The sequence below is a fragment of the Podarcis gaigeae genome (genome assembly GCF_964106915.1).
Source record: "Podarcis gaigeae genome assembly, chromosome: 7".
Lineage (NCBI taxonomy): Eukaryota > Metazoa > Chordata > Lepidosauria > Squamata > Lacertidae > Podarcis > Podarcis gaigeae.
This window is the reverse complement of record NC_139683.1, coordinates 45,938,352-45,958,899: the sequence shown is the minus strand read 5'-3', so window position 1 is coordinate 45,958,899 and position 20,548 is coordinate 45,938,352. Positions and strand designations below refer to the sequence as shown.

The 20,548-nt window shown below is 40.7% G+C and overlaps 1 protein-coding gene across 2 annotated transcripts in view; it reads left to right on the top strand.

The window, feature by feature from the left end:
* The window catches only part of MIB1 (MIB E3 ubiquitin protein ligase 1), a 44,012-nt gene extending 34,170 nt beyond the window's left edge, over positions 1-9,842 (top strand). The window contains exons 17-22 of one of the 2 annotated variants that reach the window (XM_083748231.1): positions 1,069-1,261; positions 4,090-4,168; positions 4,650-4,763; positions 4,943-5,043; positions 6,232-6,257; positions 7,038-9,842. In XM_083748231.1, coding sequence (XP_083604357.1) covers positions 1,069-1,261; positions 4,090-4,168; positions 4,650-4,763; positions 4,943-5,043; positions 6,232-6,257; positions 7,038-7,068 — 544 coding nt within the window. In that variant the 3' untranslated portion in view covers positions 7,069-9,842. The remainder of the gene's footprint in view (positions 1-1,068; positions 1,262-4,089; positions 4,169-4,649; positions 4,764-4,942; positions 5,044-6,231; positions 6,258-7,037) is intronic. The other variant, XM_083748230.1, reaches the window with a different exon arrangement.
* Positions 9,843-20,548: the final 10,706 nt, after the last annotated feature.

Sequence of the window (20,548 nt, the reverse complement as noted above, 5' to 3'; positions counted from 1 at the left end):
ACTTTAGATCCCAGCTGTTGCCTCTTTATTCTTCAGTGAGCCTCACAGGTTTTTGAAATATTTAAATAATAATCCAAGGTTTTGCCAGTTTTCCAACATAAATTTAACTAAATGTCAGTCGAAAGTGCATATAGCCATGTTTTCCTGTTAAGGGAGGGGAACCTCAGAGAAGAAACTGTTCTGTAATATATTTATTAAGACCATTTGTCAGGTTTTTTTTTGCATAATACCTAGCCTGATTGAGTTTTGATGAATTCAGCTTTACATGCACACTTTGTGACATTTTAAGAAGTATTAAAGAAATTCTTCTGTTATTTGTTTTCCATTTTTACTAAATGTCAGTGCCGCTCTAAGTGTTAAAACAGTCCAGGAGGAATGTAAAAAAATAAAATAATAATATACTTACCAAGCTTAAGGTTTTTTGCCCTTGGCATGATTTTAAGCACTATAGAATAGCCACCTTTTTCTACCTAGTTCTTTCTGCCTTAATGGCAGGGTGCATTGTTTACTATTCCCCTGAATTTCCAATGCAGATGAGTAAATATTAATCTTGACGCAATACAACAAAGTATGATATAACGCAAAATGATTACATATACAGTCATACCTTGGGTTACAGGTGTTTCAGGTTGCGCACCGCACCAAACCCGGAAGTTCCGGAACGGCTTACTTCCGGGTTTCGGCGCAGAAGCGCCGAATCATGACCCATGCGTGCGCAGACACGGTGCTGCGCGTTGCGACTGTCCCTCCCGCACGGATCTCGTTCACAACCAGAGCGTCCACTGTATAGGGTGGAATTGAACACCCATCTTTTTCCAATCATTCAACCTGCAAAAGCATTGCAACTTACCAAATGGAATGATGCCCCCTCTCCCCTCCCATGTACTCTCTTCTAGGGGTTCTCATCCCAAGCTAATTTTGGGGGATGCAGGAGGTGGAGAGGAGGGGAAAGCCCTGTTACGCATGTGGAAGTCATTGTACACGGCTTCCACTAACATGGCTGGTTAGGTGAACTATGCAGATTATGTTGAATATTTATATAATATCTCAATGAATATTTGTGTTTAGTGGTCAGGTTGGTTCCCGGAGCCCTTCTATGATCAGCAATGATTCAGAAACCTTAGAAGAATGCATGGTATGTTCTGATATGAAGAGAGATACTCTATTTGGTCCATGTGGGCATATTGCTACCTGTTCTCTCTGTTCACCAAGAGTCAAGAAATGCCTTATCTGCAAAGAACAAGTTCAATCCAGGACAAAGGTGCGTGCTTTTATTTCCAGCTCATTTTAGTATGACATACCTTAAAATATAAGTGTTTACGCGCCATTTTAAACTTCGAGCATTTTAAATGATGCTCTTAGAATCAAACAGCAGAAACACTTAAGCAAATGACAGTCTGTTTCATAGTCCTAAGCAGCAGACTGTTATATTCTTATAAATTACTTTTGACTGTTCTAAATCCTCTGCCAATTGTTTTCATTAGATGATCCCAAGTTCTGGTGATATGAGTAAAAGAAAAGAAATCTCTCTCCACTTTCTGCATGCTTTGCAGAATTTTATAAACCTTTTCCAACTCTCACTGGTTGGCTTTTGAAGCTAAAGCCCGCCCCCAGCTTTTACCTCCGAGGATGTGGACAGGCTGCTTGGACGAGTGAAGCCAACCACCTGTCTCCTGGATCCTTGCCCATCCTGGCTTATAAAAGCTAGCCGGGAAGGACTGGGCGATGGGCTTCGTGGGGTGGTGAATGCTTCCCTCCGTGAGGGAGCCTTCCCAGACCCGCTGAAAGAGGCGGTTATTAAACCGCTTCTTAAAAAATCATCTTTAGATGCGGCCACGATGGCCAATTATCGCCCAGTCTCAAACCTTCCATTCTTGGGCAAGGTGATTGAGCGAGTGGTTGCTGAACAACTCCAGGCACGCCTGGAAGAAGCGGACCATTTGGATCCATTCCAGTCGGGATTCAGGCCTCATCATGGGACTGAAACTGCCTTGGTCGCACTGGTTGATGATCTCCGGCGGGCTAGGGACAAAGGTGAGAGCTGTTTCCTAGTTCTGCTGGATCTCTCAGCGGCGTTTGATACCATCGACCATAACATCCTTCTGGACCGTCTTGAGGGGCTGGGAGCTGGGGGCACTGTCATACAGTGGTTCCGTTCCTTCCTCCTGGGTCGTGTTCAGAAAGTGGTGGTGGGGGATGAGTGTTCAGACCCCTGGCCGCTCACTTGTGGGGTGCCTCAGGGTTCTGTCCTCTCCCCCATGCTTTTCAACATTTACATGCAGCCACTGGGAGAGATCATCAGGAGGTTTGGGCTGGGTGTTCATCAGTATGCAGATGATACCCAGCTCTACCTCTCTTTTAAATCAGAACCAGTGAAGGCGGTGAAGGTCCTGTGTGAGTGTCTGGAAGCGGTTGGAGGATGGATGGCGGCTAACAGATTGAGGTTGAATCCTGACAGGACAGAAGTACTGTTTTTGGGGGACAGGAGGCGGGCAGGTGTGGAGGATTCCCTGGTCCTGAATGGGGTAACTGTGCCCCTGAAGGACCAGGTGCGCAGCCTGGGAGTCATTTTGGACTCACAGCTGTCCATGGAGGCACAGGTCAAATCTGTATCCAGGGCAGCTGTGTACCAGCTCCATCTGGTACGTAGGCTGAGACCCTATCTGCCTGCAGACTGTCTCGCCAGAGTGGTACATGCTCTGGTTATCTCCCGCTTGGACTACTGCAACGCGCTCTACGTGGGGCTACCTTTGAAGGTGACCCGGAAACTACAACTAATCCAGAATGCGGCAGCTAGACTGGTGACTGGGAGCGGCCGCCGAGACCATATAACACCGGTCTTGAAAGACCTACATTGGCTCCCAGTACGTTTCCGAGCACAATTCAAAGTGTTGGTGCTGACCTTTAAAGCCCTAAACGGCCTCGGTCCAGTATATCTGAAGGAGCGTCTCCTCCCCCATCGTTCTGCCCGGACACTGAGGTCCAGCTCCGAGGGCCTTCTGGCGGTTCCCTCACTGCGAGAGGCCAAGTTACAGGGAACCAGGCAGAGGGCCTTCTCGGTAGTGGCGCCCGCCCTGTGGAATGCCCTCCCATCAGATGTCAAAGTGATAAACATCTACCTGACATTCAGAAGACATCTGAAGGCAGCCCTGTTCAGGGAAGTTTTTAATATGTGACATTTCAGTGTATCTCTTATCTTTGTTGGAAGCCGCCCAGAGTGGCTAGGGAAACCCAACCAGATGGGCAGGGTACAAATAATAAATTATTATTATTATTATTTTCACCTTCCTTTGTACAGAATGTGCTCCACCCTCACGACTATGTTGATCGACTTTCTCTGCACCTTTACTAGGTCTACAGTTTTGGGAGACATCCTTTTGCATCTCTGCAGTTTCCTTTGGTTTTCACCACCCTGAAGAATTTGGTGTTTGCAGACTTGCCCACCTTGCTGCTCCTCTTTAAGTCCAAATCATTTATGAAAAAATTAAAAACCACTGGTTGCTTAGGGGACCCTGTCTCACCTCACTCCACTGTGAGGACTGTCCATTTAGTCATTCTTTTTTTTAACCAGTTTCCAATCTGTTGCTAAGCTAACTCAGGAGTATTTGTGAGGGATTTGTGAAAAGCTTTTTTTTAAAAAAAAATACAAGCGTATTGTGTCTATCAGATAATAATAATAATAATAATAATAATAATAATAATAATAATAATAATAATTTATTATTTATACCCCGCCCATCTGGCTGAGTTTCCCCAGCCACTCTGGGCGGCTCCCAATCAGTGTTAAAAACAGTACAGCATTACATATTAAAAACTTCCCTGAACAGGGCTGCCTTAAGATGTCTTCTGAATGTCAGGTAATCATCCTTTCCTAAGTGCTGACACACTCAAAGAATGATCAAATGTTGTGAGACTGGAGCCATTGTGTCTTCCTAGCAAGACGTGTTATTCTATATGCTTTATAGTGTTATATTTAATCATATTTTGAACTAATGTGCCCAGAACAGACATTAAGCTGATTAAGCTACAATTGAGAAACTAAAAGCTTCTTTATGAAAAGTTGAAGAGCTATGTAATTTTTCTTTGTAGATTGAAGAATGTGTAGTATGTTCAGACAAAAAAGCAGCTGTGCTCTTTCAGCCGTGTGGACACATGTGTGCTTGTGAAAGTAAGTTCTTTTGGTGGCTAACAATTGTACTGTGGAATAAGATGATTAAATTCACTTACTGAAGTAGATCGAGTTTATTGGAAGATGGATGTATTAAAATATAAAAGTCAGTTTCTGAGTTTGTCTCACTCAGATGTATAAGGGATGTTCTGCCCACCCCCTTACCAGAGAAGAGGAAAAGCTTAGTCCCAGATTAGTGTGAGATTTATCCCTTTGCTTATAAAAGTGAATAACTGATTGTACATGCTGGTGGGTGGGAGGAGCATACCTTTTTGAAACTATCTTGCGCTAGATGATAAAACTGTCTCGAGTTCCTAACATGGATGAATCAATATTCACTGGTGAGGACTATGCAAAACGGGTGTGCTATGTGTTCTAGGCTCCCTACGATATTTTCTTGTTAATCTGTTCATTACATTCCACTTTTACATTAAATAAGTAAAAAAAGCTGCATCAATCTGAATAATTTCCCCCCCTCCAGATTGTGCCAGCCTGATGAAAAAATGTGTACAGTGTCGGGCAGTGGTAGAGCGAAGAGTGCCTTTCATTATGTGTTGTGGTGGGAAAGGTACAGAAGACTCCACAGATGACATTGGTGAGTTTATTTTTCTGTTAGCAGTGGTTTCAATTTGCAAACTCCTTCCTGATTCAGGAAATGGATTGCATTGGAACCATTGTTCTGATGCAATTAAGGGGCTAGTAGTAATTTTTAAATTGGTTCAGCTCTTTTGTAAGTATTTCGTGTCACCATTGTCTTTTCTCTGCATTGTGTAGCAAGTGGAAACATTCCTGTTCTGCAGAAAGACAAGGACAATACCAATGTCAACGCTGATGTACAGAAATTGCAGCAGCAGTTGCAGGACATAAAGGAACAGGTAAAAAAAATAGATAACTTTTATGATCAATATCAAAAGAAAGCTTTGTTTTTTTAAGGCATTATATGCAAGTTATCAATATAAAGGTTTATGTTATGAATATTATTATTGTTATTTTATTTTATCACCAATCCTTCATCTTAACGTCATGGGGCAAGTTACACTAATTAAAACAACAATTAAAGGAATATAAATAGTAGGCATACTGTACGCTGCAGTTATTGTCATCAACTCTAGAATATCTCCCTAAGCATCTTTTAGGTTCAGTAATAAATTTTATAAAAAAATGGAAAAAGATTCAGGACGTACTCTTTCTTCTGTTTTCACATAAAATGTCCACAGACACAAACTGGATTTTTAAAAAATGATGCATGGATGTATGTTGCGGAAAAGCAACTCATTTCACGTATGTTTAACAATTGGAATGTAGGACAAAAGCCTCATCATTTGAAAGAATTACATTTCTTTTCTTCAGACTTTATGGCAGATTGAATATGGGTTTTAAACCTCTGCAAATAGTGAAACCCTGCCATGTAGAAGGGTTTTTTTAAAATAAAAAAAATCCTTATTAGAAATGACATTTCTATTTGGACTTTATCAGCCTTTATCTATTAGTCCACTATTTTGTTACCCAGCCCTTATCCACAAAGCTGATGGTAAAAATAAATAACAGTGATAAAAGTAAGAGAGTAGTTCCAGGTAGTAGTGTTGAGTTCAGCTCCCTCGAATCAGGGCAGCAAGAAAGTGCCAGTAGGGTGCTACTGCTAAGACAATCACTGCAAAGGCACTCCCTCATCTATTCATGTCTTATTCTTTCTCCTCTCCTCTGCCCACTTTCTAGCATAAACACTGCAGAAAGTATAAACAGCAATGGTTCTTACGTAAACGGCAGAGGGGTGCGCGGGGAGAGAAGAGGAAGGGGAAATCCCATTGCATGAGTGGAACTGTTTGTACAGTGCTGGATATAATCCATAGTCTCTTCTCCCCTGCCACCAGAGAACAGAACAAGAGCCAAAGAGAACAAATCCACAGGAAACTACTACTAGTCCTGCTTTCAAAAGCATTCCTAATTTTTATGCTTTTATTAAAAAGGAGGGGAGAAAGATGAATGCGCAGATAAAAAGCCAAAAGCCACCTTTAGTTTGTTCCCCTCCCCGCCCCCAAACTTATATTTAAACTTATTTTCAGGACAGCAGTGATCCTCCAACTGAGCAGTGAGTTTCCTGAATGGTCTATCCTTCCAAGGACAAATCAGCTAAGTCATCCAAACTAGACTCTGCCTTCCTTTCTGTCCTGTAGGCAGGACCAACAGTCTCCTTTCTGGCCTCCTTTGGTACAGACAGCACTTGGGCGTTCTAATAAAGTCACGGCCTCCATTTTTATTTAATATCACATCAGACAGAGTTCTACAGACTCAAAGGGGTCATAATATCTGGAAATATATGGAGATTTCATTTTTAGTTGCCATTAGAAATTCCGAAAGGGTTTGTGTGTTTCCAAACTTTCAGAAGTGTTTAAATGAGCTTCACAGTCTGTTTCTGTGTGACAGATTTATTTCATGTTTCACTATACCTTTTAATTGTATAAAATAGATGTCATTTACAAAGACAGTTATGTCCTTAGCAATGATGGTCATGATAATAAAAATATGAAGAATGTAGCATTGCTTCAAAACTTTGAATGTATTTAGCAAATGTGAAGTTGGCCTAAGCCCATATACAACACAAAATGATTCTGGTGTATCTTTCTGTGAGGAACGCTAAAGATGTATGTTAAGTGCTTTGAGAATTTTTAATTGCTGAGTTAAATTTTAGCAACACTATTTTAAGGCAGGTGGTTGATGAGTATCCTTCAGAGTTTTTTATGGTATTTATTTCACCAGCCTCACTTTCTGAAAATGGTATTTACATTAGGCGTAGTAAGCTAATAAGGTATAATACTTGGTTATTATTTGCCTCCAGACAGTTCTTTAGTTTCATTTTTGTCTCTTACAGACCATGTGTCCCGTGTGTTTGGACCGTCTAAAGAATATGATCTTTCTCTGTGGTCACGGAACATGTCAGCTTTGTGGCGATCGAATGAGTGAATGTCCTATTTGCCGAAAGGCTATTGAACGAAGAATCCTTTTGTATTAAAATATAAAGTGTCTTACAGTAGCTTGTCATATTATTACTACATTTTGCTCATTGAATCTTCATAAGCTTTAGTGGCAGCTAAAGTTTGTCCTGAAAACATTTCTAATGCTATGGAGTTGTTGCATTATAAGTGCTTAGACTGACAATACAAATCAGTATTTGAGTGGTCAACCTCTCCTATCAAGAACGCTAAACCAAGTTTAGGTTAATTAACAATGCAGTCTTTTTTATATCTTTTGCCTTTCTTTTTCTCCCCAACCCCTTTATGTTAAAGGGACAATTTCCTGTTGGTATTTTTATTTTATATGTATGATCTCTAATTTCACTGTTGATTTTTATACTGTCAGCTGCTTTCATGTATAAATATTTTTAATTCTCTAAATGGTATTTGTTTTAAATACGTTTTCATAGTAGTGTCAGTAATAAATTGCAAAAGCAAGCTAAGCCTCGGAGCTAAGTACAGGAATTTTTAAAAATCAGCACAATAAAGGAATAGTGTTTCAGTATTACAAAATGCCTCTAAAATCTGAAAGCCTATAATTTTGTATGGTTGTCTTATTGTCCCACATTAGTTTAAAGGAGAATGAGGATTATTACAAAAGTTGCTGATTTTAAAGGGCTGCTTGTAGCCTCCACATACATAGCAGGGGTGCCTTCTAGATTTGGCCTCCTGAAAAGCCGCCTCCACAAATGGGGAAAACTCCCAATGTGATGGTGCTGAAGATAGTACAGGCTGTTGCTAGTAATGAAAAGAAAATGCACTGCATAATATAGCAAGCCCTTCTTTCGGCCTGAGAGGCCTTCAGGATCTCGGCCATAATCCCTTCAACTGAGAGAACAGTTTTTAGAATGGTGACAGACATTATTATTTGTATACTTGCAAAAGAAAACCATTCTATCTGTAGGCTAGAATTTAACATTTTAAGTCTAGTAATTGGACTTAAATGCCACCTTGCAAAAAGGGAATATACAGCAGAGAGTTTTAAGATAAATAGGAACAATAGCTTCTGTAATATGAATATTACTCATTTTGGTGCAGACTTCGCAGTATGCATGAACTTTTCTTTTCTGAAACTTCATTGGGACCATTCAGTTAATAACCAAGACAGTGCTTGATATGTCTGTGAGATTTCTATAAATTGGGGGGGGGGGCTGTTTAGGGAGGATAAGGCAATGATGGGTTAATATAAATGCTATCCAAGGATATGGAAAAGCATCTTGCTCTGAATATTCTGCAGTAGGCTGTAGATAGTCTCCCAAAGATTAAATCACATATTTTAGATGGTGCATGATTGCAGAGAATAAGTTAATTTTTGGATTTATAATTAACAGATACACCATTTATTTGTATTTAACTCCAATTCAGACAAATTCTTATAAGCATGTGGTGAAACATTAGATTAGAAAGAAAATTGCCTTTAACAATTTGATTCCTGTTAAATTTACTCAAAGGGAATTACTTGCAGGAATAGACTATATTTGGTAAATATAATCTGTGTCATATAAATTTGAGTTGAGATTTTTATTTTATTTTATGCAGAAGTTTGCAAATTGCCTGGAACAAAGTTAATCATGTCTTAGGAATGGTTTGTGATGAAAGAAGGTACAGAAACATTGCATACATAAAAATATCCATGGTATATAGGATTGTGCTGCAATTCCTAAGCACAGCCATCTGGAAGTTCCACAAAAGCAAACGGGTCTTGGATCCCTTACATTTATCTTTCAAAAAAAGATGCATATGATTGTGTATTAGAATGAAGTATAAATTTGTTAAATAAGTGTGAGCTGCTTGACTTCTTAGACAAGCATGCTTACATTTATAAAATACTTGTTTCTGTTCTGATTTTGAAATTGCTGGCTATTTAATTGTATAGTTGCTGCAGTATTTCAAAAGTGAAATAGCTAGTTCCAAGAACAATTTGGATAACTATTTCCACAAACGGTCTTCTGAAATTGTGCATGCATATGCACAGAAAAAAGATCTTAGAGAGTTTATTAATAGTAACATAATTAATAAAATAATGTGGCACATGAGGTAGTTTTTTTTTTTCCAGGAGTTTGCCATCAAAGAACTTTTCATTGATTTTGAACACCCAGTTTATATAAGGAACTAAAACAAACGAGGCATTTTATGCCGAAAAGTAAAGGAAGAATGTTGTATGTCATAGGTAGGGCAAATGTCAATGCTTTGGTGACAAAGGGGTTTCTGGTATACAATGGTGTAATTCTATGTTCTATTATTTTAGCACAGCTGGAAAAGTTGAATGATAAAGTTATTAAATCATTTTGTATCCTCTGTCCCTTTTCTCCGTTCTACAAAACACGTTCATAGCATGACTAGTCTTATAAGCAGGTCAATTAAGTTATTCATTGTCTAAGAGAATGGACGCGAGGTGCTGCATTGACCTCAAATCTAGTAGAAGGAAGTAGGGCACTTGTATTAGAAATCTTACTTTTTGTTGCTTTGATGCTATTTTATGTCATTCTGTTCACAATGTAGAGAACAAAATTATTTTAACGTCCCTTAGCCAACAGAAAACTACATTTGTTTAAACCTTTCTTAATTTATTTAATAAGTAGTTTGTTAAACCTTTATAGTATAGAAGACAGATGTTGAGACTTGAATTTATACTTTTATTAAACTGTAAATATAAACCTGAAGTGTATGACTGTGTCAAACTATATTCTAATCTGCACTATATTAGAAACAGTACTTGCAGTCCTGATCAGAGAACTACGCATAGGGCCCAACACCTATGGTAAAAGGGTTCCTATGGATAGTGTTCCAGTAATAAGCTGCCTAAACTAGCCGTGTGCTCCCTTCTGGCTGTGCAGCCAGTGCCCTAACTCCAATGTTCTGCACTGTGCCTCTGCTGTATAGCAGCTGGGGGTGAGGAGGGTTGCCAAGGGCCACCGGAAGTAGGACACTACAGTGGTACCTCGGGTTAAGTACTTAATTGGTTCCGGAGGTCCGTTCTTAACCTGAAACTGTTCTTAACCTGAAGCACCACTTTAGCTAATGGGGCCTCCTGCTGCCACCGCACTGCCAGAGCACGATTTCTGTTCTCATCCTGAAGCAAAGTTCTTAACCCGAGGTACTATTTCTGGATTAGAGGAGTCTGTAACCTGAAGCGTATGTAATCCGAGGTACCACTGTACTTCACAGCCAATAGGTGAAAAGAGCAGCTGTGCAATACAGCAGCAGGAAACTACCGTATTTCTTTGCCGTATAAGACGCACCTAGTTTTTAGAGGTGGAAAACAAGAAACAAGAATGCAACGCAAAGCCTCTTGAGCGAAGAGGGAGGAGTGCTCCCGCTGCGCTCAATAGGCTTCTTGTGGCTATTGCTGAAGCCAGGAGAGCAAGAGGGATCGCTGCGCACCGATCCCTCTTGCTCTTCTGGCTTCAGCGATAGCTGCGCAGCCTGCATTCGCTCCATAAGAGCACACACATTTCCCCTTACTTTTTAGGAGAGGAAAAGTGTGTCTTATAGAGCGAAAAATACGGTACATTTCTCACATGGGCCCTAAAACTACCAAGTCAGCTGTAGTCATCCTGTTGCTTGAAGATAGGAAAATGTCATCACTGCCAACAGAATCTTTGACACACTCCTTCCTTGGAGTCAGTTTGGCTTCTAACCAGATGTAGAAGAATACCTAATCCTCAAGGAATTACAATGCAACATCCATAAAAGCACAATAACACAAATACATATGTGCACTGGCTGCACTCTAGACATTTGGGTCTCCAATTATTGCATGTATGTTGGTCAGCCGTGGGATGGGGGTGGAGTCCTGGTTTTGTCCTAGTGCTCCCTCAGAAACACCCTTCAAGTGAGGAGAGTGGTTCTTGAGTGGGCACTAGGACAACAGCAGTGTTCTTAAGCTGCTCCTATTGACTTAAGTGAGTACCAGCTAAATTAAGTACGTATTTGAAATAACCTGCTGGAGGAGACACCTCTGAAGCACAACCTCTGAAAAAGAGTACAAATCTATTTTGCAATATTTTGTGAATATACGGTACTTGGGTTCAGCCAAGTAGCTACCTGACACCCATGTTGCAATGGTGCATTTGTTGAAAATGCCTGCACTTGTGGCCACTGCTTGAGTAGACTGAGTTGTTACATTAGGAGGCACCAAATTCAGAGAACTGTAAACTCAACAAATGCAAGCACTGAGCAACCTAGCAAGAGAGGACCCAGACATTATTCTGCCCAACAAAAGTGAACAAAATGACCCAAGGATTCTGTTTTGCAGAAGGATTTAGTATGATGTATATAAACAATGTCCTATGAACATCTAGAGATGCATTCTAAGATGGGTTAATTGGAGATGGTCACAAAGTGGATAACATCAATTATTTCAGCTTGTGGAAAACTGAATTTATCTCTTGCAGAGTTCAACAGAATGCGCTGGTTTCTCATGCCTCTGATCTTAAACTTTCTGTAGCATGGATTCCAAGTGTCTAGATGTGGGGATTCCAGAATCCAGAGGTTGGCAATCACACTTCAGTGGTCAAATTGTGAAACTACTAAGAATGAAAGGGTAGGGGAAAGCAGGCAAGAGGTCAAAACAGATTACAAAATAAACTCTAATGTGGCTCTAAAACTGGACTAATTCCAGCTTACCAACTAACAGTATAGTATTTCTAGACTATAGAACAGTATAGTATAGTATTTCTAGACTCAGTGTTACTATGAGTACTGAGGGTGGTCAGCTTCTGGTGGTATAGAAGATGCAGTAGTGGGGCATATTGAATTCTCTTATTTCTAGGTCGGTACGCGTCCTCTTTCGAATTGCAAAGTGTCAGGGACTGGCAGGGCTCCAAAGAACGTGTGACTGAGGCAGGGGACCAGGGGAGTGACCCAGAAGAGGTGACCACTGATTTATGGGGTCTGGCTGCCCGCAAGGCCGGAGCCAGGAGAGAAGGGAGAGTCAAGGCAGGCTGAGACAGGAAGGCATGTCAGATGTGGAGGAGGAAGAAGAGGAGGCTGTTCAGCTGACCTTCCCTTGTCCCTCTTGTCTCCCTCGAACCATGAGGATCTTGAGGTGGGAAGAAAAGTGGCGCCTTACATGCAGGAACAGTCTCAGGTTGTGGGCATGCAACCCGACTGGGGAGGGTTTATAAGCCAGCAGCAGAGTAGGGTCTCCCTGTTGCTCCAACTGCTCCATAGGGCCCAGATCTGTGGACAGATGCCTGGAGACTAGAAATGTGTGCGTGTCCAGAGCACCGTGGTAGCTGCTTGTAAGTGTTTCTCTTGCAAATAAAGAGTTCAGTATTAGACGTGTGCCTTTTTTTATCTAGGACAGCCCTATGACACAAAGGAAGGGTTAAAAATGAAAGCAGAGCTAGGTGTTCTGTCACAGCAAGAAAGCGTTTTCTGACTGATGCTTTATCTGAGCATTTCTAAAAAGTGCACATTTTTAAAACAAAAAAATCTGAATAAAGATGAATCTCTAATAAAGGTTATGCACCCCATCTCCGAAGTCCAAAAGCACTTAAGGATTAGGTGACATTTTAAACAAGGAAAGAAATGACAGTACAGTAGTTGAAATGAAACCTGGATCACTTTGATAGCTCTCTTTCTCTCTGTGGGGAGAGAGAGAGTCCACTAGGGGGCAGTAATGTATTTTACTGCTAAGAAGATCATATCATAATGCAAAGTTATTAGTTTAATCTTATCTGTGCCTAAATGAGAGTGAGCTAGAAGACTTCCGTTCTTTCTCTCCAAGTCTGCTTTAAGGTGGATGACTACTAACACTAATTGATCTTGCAACATAAACTGAGAGCAGAGCTGCAATGGACTTTCCATACAATTGGAAATACTGCACCAAGGATCTTAAAAAAAGAAGATAATTTTGCAATAAGCATTTATTCATTTAAGCACGATGTCCATAATTACCCATGGAACGTGAGAAGAAGAAGAGGAAGAAACACGAGTCCTTAATGTTTTGGATCAAAAGTGCAAGACTGAAAGTATTTACCGTAATTGGGGGGGGCACAATTAGCTAAAATGGTGGTGGGAATGGTGGAGCTAGGATATTCAATAGCACTATGAACGAAGACTACAGAGCCTGCCAAAATCTACAGTATTAACATTTTTGTAGCCTTGCAATCACAGGAATGATTACCCACAATACAAAGGTTTCCAAAAGTTTAGAAGAGCCAGAACATTTCTATACTGTGGTTGGACTTCTATTATTTTTACCAACGGGTTATTTACTAGCGGTGCAATTGACCTCCGACAAGCACACACAGTGTGAACAAGACTGGGGGGGGGGGGGCTCGTTTAATTTCACTGCACACAGGTGGTGTAGTGACAATAAAGGTTTATTATTATTTCTTATTCAGTACCAGAACTCTTTGGTGCTGCAAGCACAGAAAATGCAGAGCTTTTAATGGTTTCATTAACTGGTGTCTCCTCATATCTTCAGATTTTGTTGACCAATTACAATAATTAATTCGTGCCTCCCTTAGTTATTTCTGATATTTTTGTATTATTACGTTTGTTGTTCTGTTTCTATTTCTGTTTTATGTATGATGGAAGAAAATTAATTTATAATAATAAAATGGTGGTGACCATTCGGATTGTTTTAATTTACCATATAGGATCATAGAAATATAATACTCTTTCATTTAAGCAGTTTTTCACTAATATTTTAAAAGGGTTATCACTCCAAAAGCTTTTAAGCGCTAAATGCAGATAAAATGTATATGTAACTGAGCTATAAAATGGTGTCCCATGTAAAGCTTATGTAATGAAAGTGTGTTGAAGTGCAATATCTTCACATGTCCAATACATCACTGTCCACATCAAAACCAAGCCTCCACTACAAAAGGAAATTGCTTATGTGTTACCCTTCCATTCAGATGCTGTTCCTGTCTATTCCAATATTCTCCATTTGAAAAAGATTTGGAATTTATTATGGTATCTGTTGACTGGGGCTTTGCCTTCTTAGTACCATTGGGTGTCACTGTTGCCACTGGTTTTGGGAAACTGGGAACATTTAAATATTCCCAGGGCACAGATGACAAGAATGAGGTTATAAAAAAGAAAGAAAAAGACAACAATTTACTGGAGTTGGAATTAGTACGACTAGTTGCATTTTTAAAAGAAAATTAAAAGTGTCAAGGCTCTTCATTCCACAAAATTCTTCTGTCACTTCCTTCCATTCATGGGACTTGAAATAGTCTGCCATGCATATTAGGTTATTTTCATAGGCTGTGTGTTAGCATTGATGATGATAATGATGGTGATTAAAACGAGAGGCCTTTCTCCTTCAGAAAGCCCTGTGAAATTGTCTCTATTTGCAGATCTAAGTGCTGAAGGTCATTCTGGCTCAAAGGACCCAGCCCTCTCAGGCTATTCACCTTTTACCAAAGCCAGACTTCTTCGGAAGAAAATAGCCTTTAAAGCTGGTGCCACAAAAATGTATATACACACTTGACAACCCCCACCTTTTAGCCACCCATAATCGCACACACAGAACAGCCACAGAAGCTTTGAACTGTTTATATGATATACATCGCACAACGGGGCCTGCACTTTCCAGAGCGGCCTCTTTTACACAGGTCATTGCTAAGGCTCGAGTTGGCTCTGTGTGTGTTATTGTGAAGATGACATTTTAAACAGACCTTATCACTGTGTGTTCAATCAAGGTTTATGAGGACCGATAAAGTTGCTTTTGTATGTTTATTAAAACACTCGTCCATGGTAGGGAAAATAATATCATTAATACACGCTACTTTCTACCCATCTCTTGCTGTTCAGGAGGAAATAAAAATGAGATGTTTTGTTTATCTAATTAACTGCTTCAGCTCAATTGACAAGCATAATTATCTTTAATATCACAGCCTATCATAACTGCTTACTTAACAATGCAGTGACAGGTTTCATATGGCAGTAAAATTATGTTTGTTTTCTCCAAACGATGAAGGGTAATAACACTGATATTAGTTGGAAGGCTTTCACAAATGTTTTTCTGTGCTGGTTCTGTGCGCTTTAATTCACCCAACTGATTGGAAGTTCCCCCCTTCCCGTAAAAAAACTCCCCAACAACCAAGTATCTTTCCAATCTTTTATTTTAATAGTTTACTTATGCAAAGCCAGACCATTGGTCTAACTCTATCAGATTCTATCTGGTATTTTCTACACTGACTCGCAGCTTCAGATAAGAAGGTTTTCCCTGCTTCATGTGGAGGTTCCTGTGCTATTGCTTCCATCCAATCGTCGGAGAGGGCTGTCGCTCACTGGCAGAGCACATGTGTTGTAAGCAAAATGTCCTGGATTCAATCCTTGGCTTCTTCAGGTAAGGCTGGGGGAAAATTCTGCATTGAGAGTCACTGCCAGATGGAGGCCAATACTCCACTTTCTGCATATGACAGCTTTTTGCATTCCATATTACTCTTGTCTTGCATTGCATTGCTGTTGTTTGAGGGATTGCTCAAACACTGATTTTAACCTTGAAAGCCTTTGGGGTACAGGTCACATCTGAGGCTCTGATCATGGTCCTGCCCATACATGAAATCTGATGGAAATCTGATGGAAATCTGACCCATGACAACTTTTCGGTGGTGGCAGTATGATTTTCAAATTCCTTTCTCTCAGCGGATACACCAAACTCCTCTTCTTTTGATATCTAGACATTTTGGTTCTTGAGTTTTTAGCGCTTGCTATGTCTGGCTTTTTAATCTGGTGTTTCTGATTTTGTTTTATCTGCTGCTGTTTTATAGCTTCTTTTGTTACTTTTAATGTCATGTTTTTATTTTGTGTAACTTACACAAGGTTAAAAACAATCACTCAATATTTGTGTTCTATGCACTATTTTTTAATATATAGACTTGCACCATTGCAAATTTGAATCAGCTCTAAAATTGACTGATATATTATTTATTTTAAAATGTTGTTATACCCAGTGCTTTTTCTGGGGGTACGCAGGGGTATGCATACTCTTAAACATTTTGTGACTCTAACAGGAGAAGAAACTAATTTTTTAAAGAAGTTTCTTCTCTAGCACGCTGAATCATCAGTTCCGTTGTTACCCCGATGTCCATGTACTATATTTATTTTCCCCAATTTGAACTATAAAATGGTGATTTTCTTGAGTCAAAATGAGAATACCCCTAAACATTTTTTATTTGAAAAAGCACTGTTTATACCACTTTGTATATAACAATCACAATGTGGTATACATCGCATTGTAAAAATCACAATAAGTATACAATCCTTATCATTTATGGAGAATAATTTCCCATGCTTGCTCTTTGTAAGGGTACATGCATGCTATCTGAACTTAAGCACACTGTTGGTATAATTACCTTTCAGGTAATTAATTTACCTATTGTAAAAATACATGCGATGAAGTAGATAGTTGGTGTGCAGTATTGAGGCTGCAATATTAAGCACACTTACCAGGGGTTAAGTTCCACAGAAGTCAGTGAGACTAACTACTGAATAAAAATTAATAAGATTGCACTGGTAAACCTAGAGAAGCTTGGTGTAAGTTCTGATACAGATAAAATAAGAAACTTCCATGTATCTATCTCTGTCTATGACTAGAATAAGCCCATTTCAAAAGTTGTAAATATAAAAGTATAATTGTGAGATGTGATGTTTGTTTGCCACATATACATAACACACAGAGATTGGATTTCACCAGGTATTGCCTTTTATATGTCAAGCATGCCATGGAATGTCCTGTCCTGGGAGAAGCATATGGTTTCCTCCTTGACAGTCTTAAGATACTTGCTGAAAATTCCCTATTAGCCCTTGGCTTTTAGCTTGAAGTTTTTGCTGGGTTTTTTAAAAAAAGTATTTTTATGATTGACGTGGTATTGTATAATGTAAGCTGCACTGGGCATTTTAGATATGAAACGGAAAAGCGGGACAGAAATAACACACAAAGCCACCATCTGCAAAGCACACTGAGAGAATCAAACTTCTTCCTTGCACAGAATTAATGTGCGCTATGGAAAAAACCATAGAGCCTAGGACTTGCCGATCAGAAGGTCGGTGGTTCGAATCCCTGCGACGGGGTGATCTTCCATTGCTCGGTCCCTGCTCCTGCCAACCTAGCAGTTCGAAAGCACATCAAAGTGCAAGTAGATAAATAGATACCACTCCGGCAGGAACGTAAATGGTGTTTCCATGCGCTGCTCTGGTTTGCCAGAAGCAGCTTAGTCATGCTGGCCACATGACCGGCTCCCTCGGCCAATAAAGCGAGATGAGTGCCGCAAGTCACAACTGGACCTAATGGTCAGGGGTCCCTTTACATTTTTATGGAAAAAACATGGGAATTAAATAGTGCCAATTTAAATATGATGCTGCCGTTTCCCTAATTTATGCACAATAGTTGTATCTAAGCAAGCATAAACAGTTGTTCCCTGACAAATGGCTACACAGCTCCTCAGTAAGTGCTAGTTAGCCATATTTGAATTTGGTTTGTATGAAGTCTGACCTTGAATCTGATCGTTAAGGGAGGGTTTCTGCAGTGTGCAAGTTTAGAAATTAGACCTGTACTATATGTAATCAAAGGGCTTCTAATATGACATTAATGGGCTTTTGTCATATGATATGAGATATAATAAGTCCAGGGGACGCGGGTGGTGCTGTGGGTTAAACCACAGAGCCTAGGGCTGCAAACCTAGCAGTTTGAAAGCACATCAATGGGCAAGTAGATAAATAGGTACCGCTCCGGCGGGAAGGTAAATGGTGTTTCCGTGCGCTGCTCTGGTTCACCTCATGACCTGGAAGCTGTACGCCGGCTCCCTTGGCCAGTAAAGCGAGATGAGCGCCAGCAACCCCAGAGTCGGCCACAACTGGACCTAATGGTCAGGGGTCCCTTTACCTTTACAATAACTCCAGATTTGATCCAAGAAGCCTTAGTCCAGAATTTCAAATCAGCAGCAAGATATTATTCCTGCTTTTGAAACAATTCATCTGGGTGAGTCAATTAATGTCTGTTTTGCACGTGTTTGGAGAGTAATGCAACTGTTTTGATGAAAAGTGTGAATTCTTAATCTGTAGGACTTCCCTCAGCCCTAAAGGTGTTCAAGGCAAAAGTGGTTGCTGTGCTTGCTTACACTGCCCCGCTTTGGGCTGTGATGACAGATCTTGCTCCTCTTGAGACGCTGCAAAATCAATTCCTACGCCGGCTCCTAATGCTCCCCCTGTGCGTAAGCAATGCAGCCATGCGACTAGAATTGAAGATCGCATCCTTAGAAACTTGCCTGTGGAAGCAAGTCTTCAATTATTGGTTATCATTGTGGCATAGATTACCAAACCACTACCTTGTCCAATGCTTATGGCGAGATGAATTCTCTAGCCTTTGGACTAGTAGAATTCATGCCAAACTCCTGAGTTATGGAATTTCTCCTTCAGATTCCCTAAAACTAGACCAAATTACTGCTCAAAGACTGATCCGCCAAAGACTGGATGACATCGATCTACAGCGAAATTATATGCTGGGGGGAGGTGTTTGTTCACCCCAGAACATCGGGATCACTTTAACTTACTGCGTTCCATCATACCTCTCCTCCCTTTCGACTGTTGCCCATAGACTAGCCTTCACCAAAGCGAGGTTCAACGTTTTTCCCTCCAATGTCCTGAGACATAGATTCTCAAAGGGCCAAGCCTCCGCCATGTGCGAATGTGATAAGCAGACACTGGAGTCGCTCCACCACATTATGTTCACCTGCCCCCTGTTCAATGTGCCACGGGCAAATTTGTTGGGACCAATCATACAGAAACTAGAGGGTACCCCACCAAAATTCCACCTCGCCCAAATCTTGCAAGATAAGGATACTCATACGACCCTGAAAGTGGCAAGGTTCCTGGTCGCTGTCCTTAGCCAAAAGAGACGCCAAGGAGCACTACAAGCAAACTAAGGCGTAGTATGCCATTCTATCTTATTGTATTTTATTGCTATAGTGGTGTTTTAGCGGCTGTTTTTCCCACGTGCACAAGTTGTTATTTATGTGTTGTTTTAATTGTATGGGCCTACGGCCGTAAATAAAATTTTGATTTGATTTGAATCTGTAGGAAATGGTTTTCAGTTGTTTGACTTGCATGTGACTATATAGTTTGAGTATAATACTGTTATCAGTAAAGGTAAAGGTAAAGGTACCCTTGCCCGTACGGGCCAGTCTTGACAGACTCTGGGGTTGTGCGCCCATCTCACTCAAGAGGCCAGGGGCCAGCGCTGTCCGGAGACACTTCCGGGTCACGTGGCCAGCGTGACATCGCTGCTCTGGCGAGCCAGAACCGCACACGGAAACGCCATTTACCTTCCCGCTGGTAAGCGGTCCCTATTTATCTACTTGCACCCGGAGGTGCTTTCGAACTGCTAGGTTGGCAGGCGCTGGGACCGAGCAGCGGGAGCGCACCCCGCCGCAGGGATTCGAACCGTCGACCTTTCGATCGGCAAGTCCTAGGCGCTGAGGCTTTAACCCACAGCGCCACCTGCGTCCCACAGCGCCATGTTATCAGTGCTTGCACACTAATGGTGCTTATTATCTCGTATTACATTATGATTACATTACAGAAAGCTGTGTATTGCTTCCAGTGTCTCTCTCCGTGTTTACAAAAGTAAACATTTATATAAGTAGACTTTGTTATTAATTCTGCTATATCTATCTGGGGGAGCGTTATTGTATGGTTCTTCAGAGGCCAAGGAAAGCCAGATAAAATGGTTTTATTAAAATTATTTTAGTAGCAGCACATATATGGTATGAGGTCTACCAGGAATCATTCACAGCAAGTTAGCTTTTATAGGGAGTGTGAGTCCTGACTGAAACAAGAGTTTGGATCTGTTCCAGATTATGCAGTGTTAGAACTACTAGAAAAATATGGAGTGGACTTCTAAACATTGCAGCTGCCAGAATCAAAATTGCAGAACGCTACATCTCCGAATGTTGCAGGAGGTAAGATAGCAATGTCTACTGCCTGCCTTTTTTCTCACTGGCTCTCTGTGTGGCATACTTGGAGCCCTGATCAATTCCAGTACGCTGGAGAGAGGGGGAACATTACAGAACCAAAGAGGAAATGGGCAGGAGAAGTCACAGTTGCTTTATTTTTGGTTGCTGGAAGAGATTATGTTCTCCAACTTGGATCCTGGCAGTCCAAATGGCAGCTTCTCGTGCTTGGGTAGAATAGTCCATAACTTGGGAAGACAGAAAATATCCTGGCAGGGAGGTGGATATAAATCCACTGGATTATGAACTGGATATAAATCAAAAGCTGGATAAAATAAATACAATAAGTAATAAATAATCAATAGTCCTGCTCTTGTACTCAAGAAGAAATAAATAGGAAGAACATTTAATAAACTGAGCAGCACCAATTGCATGCCTAGATGTCAAGCAGATGA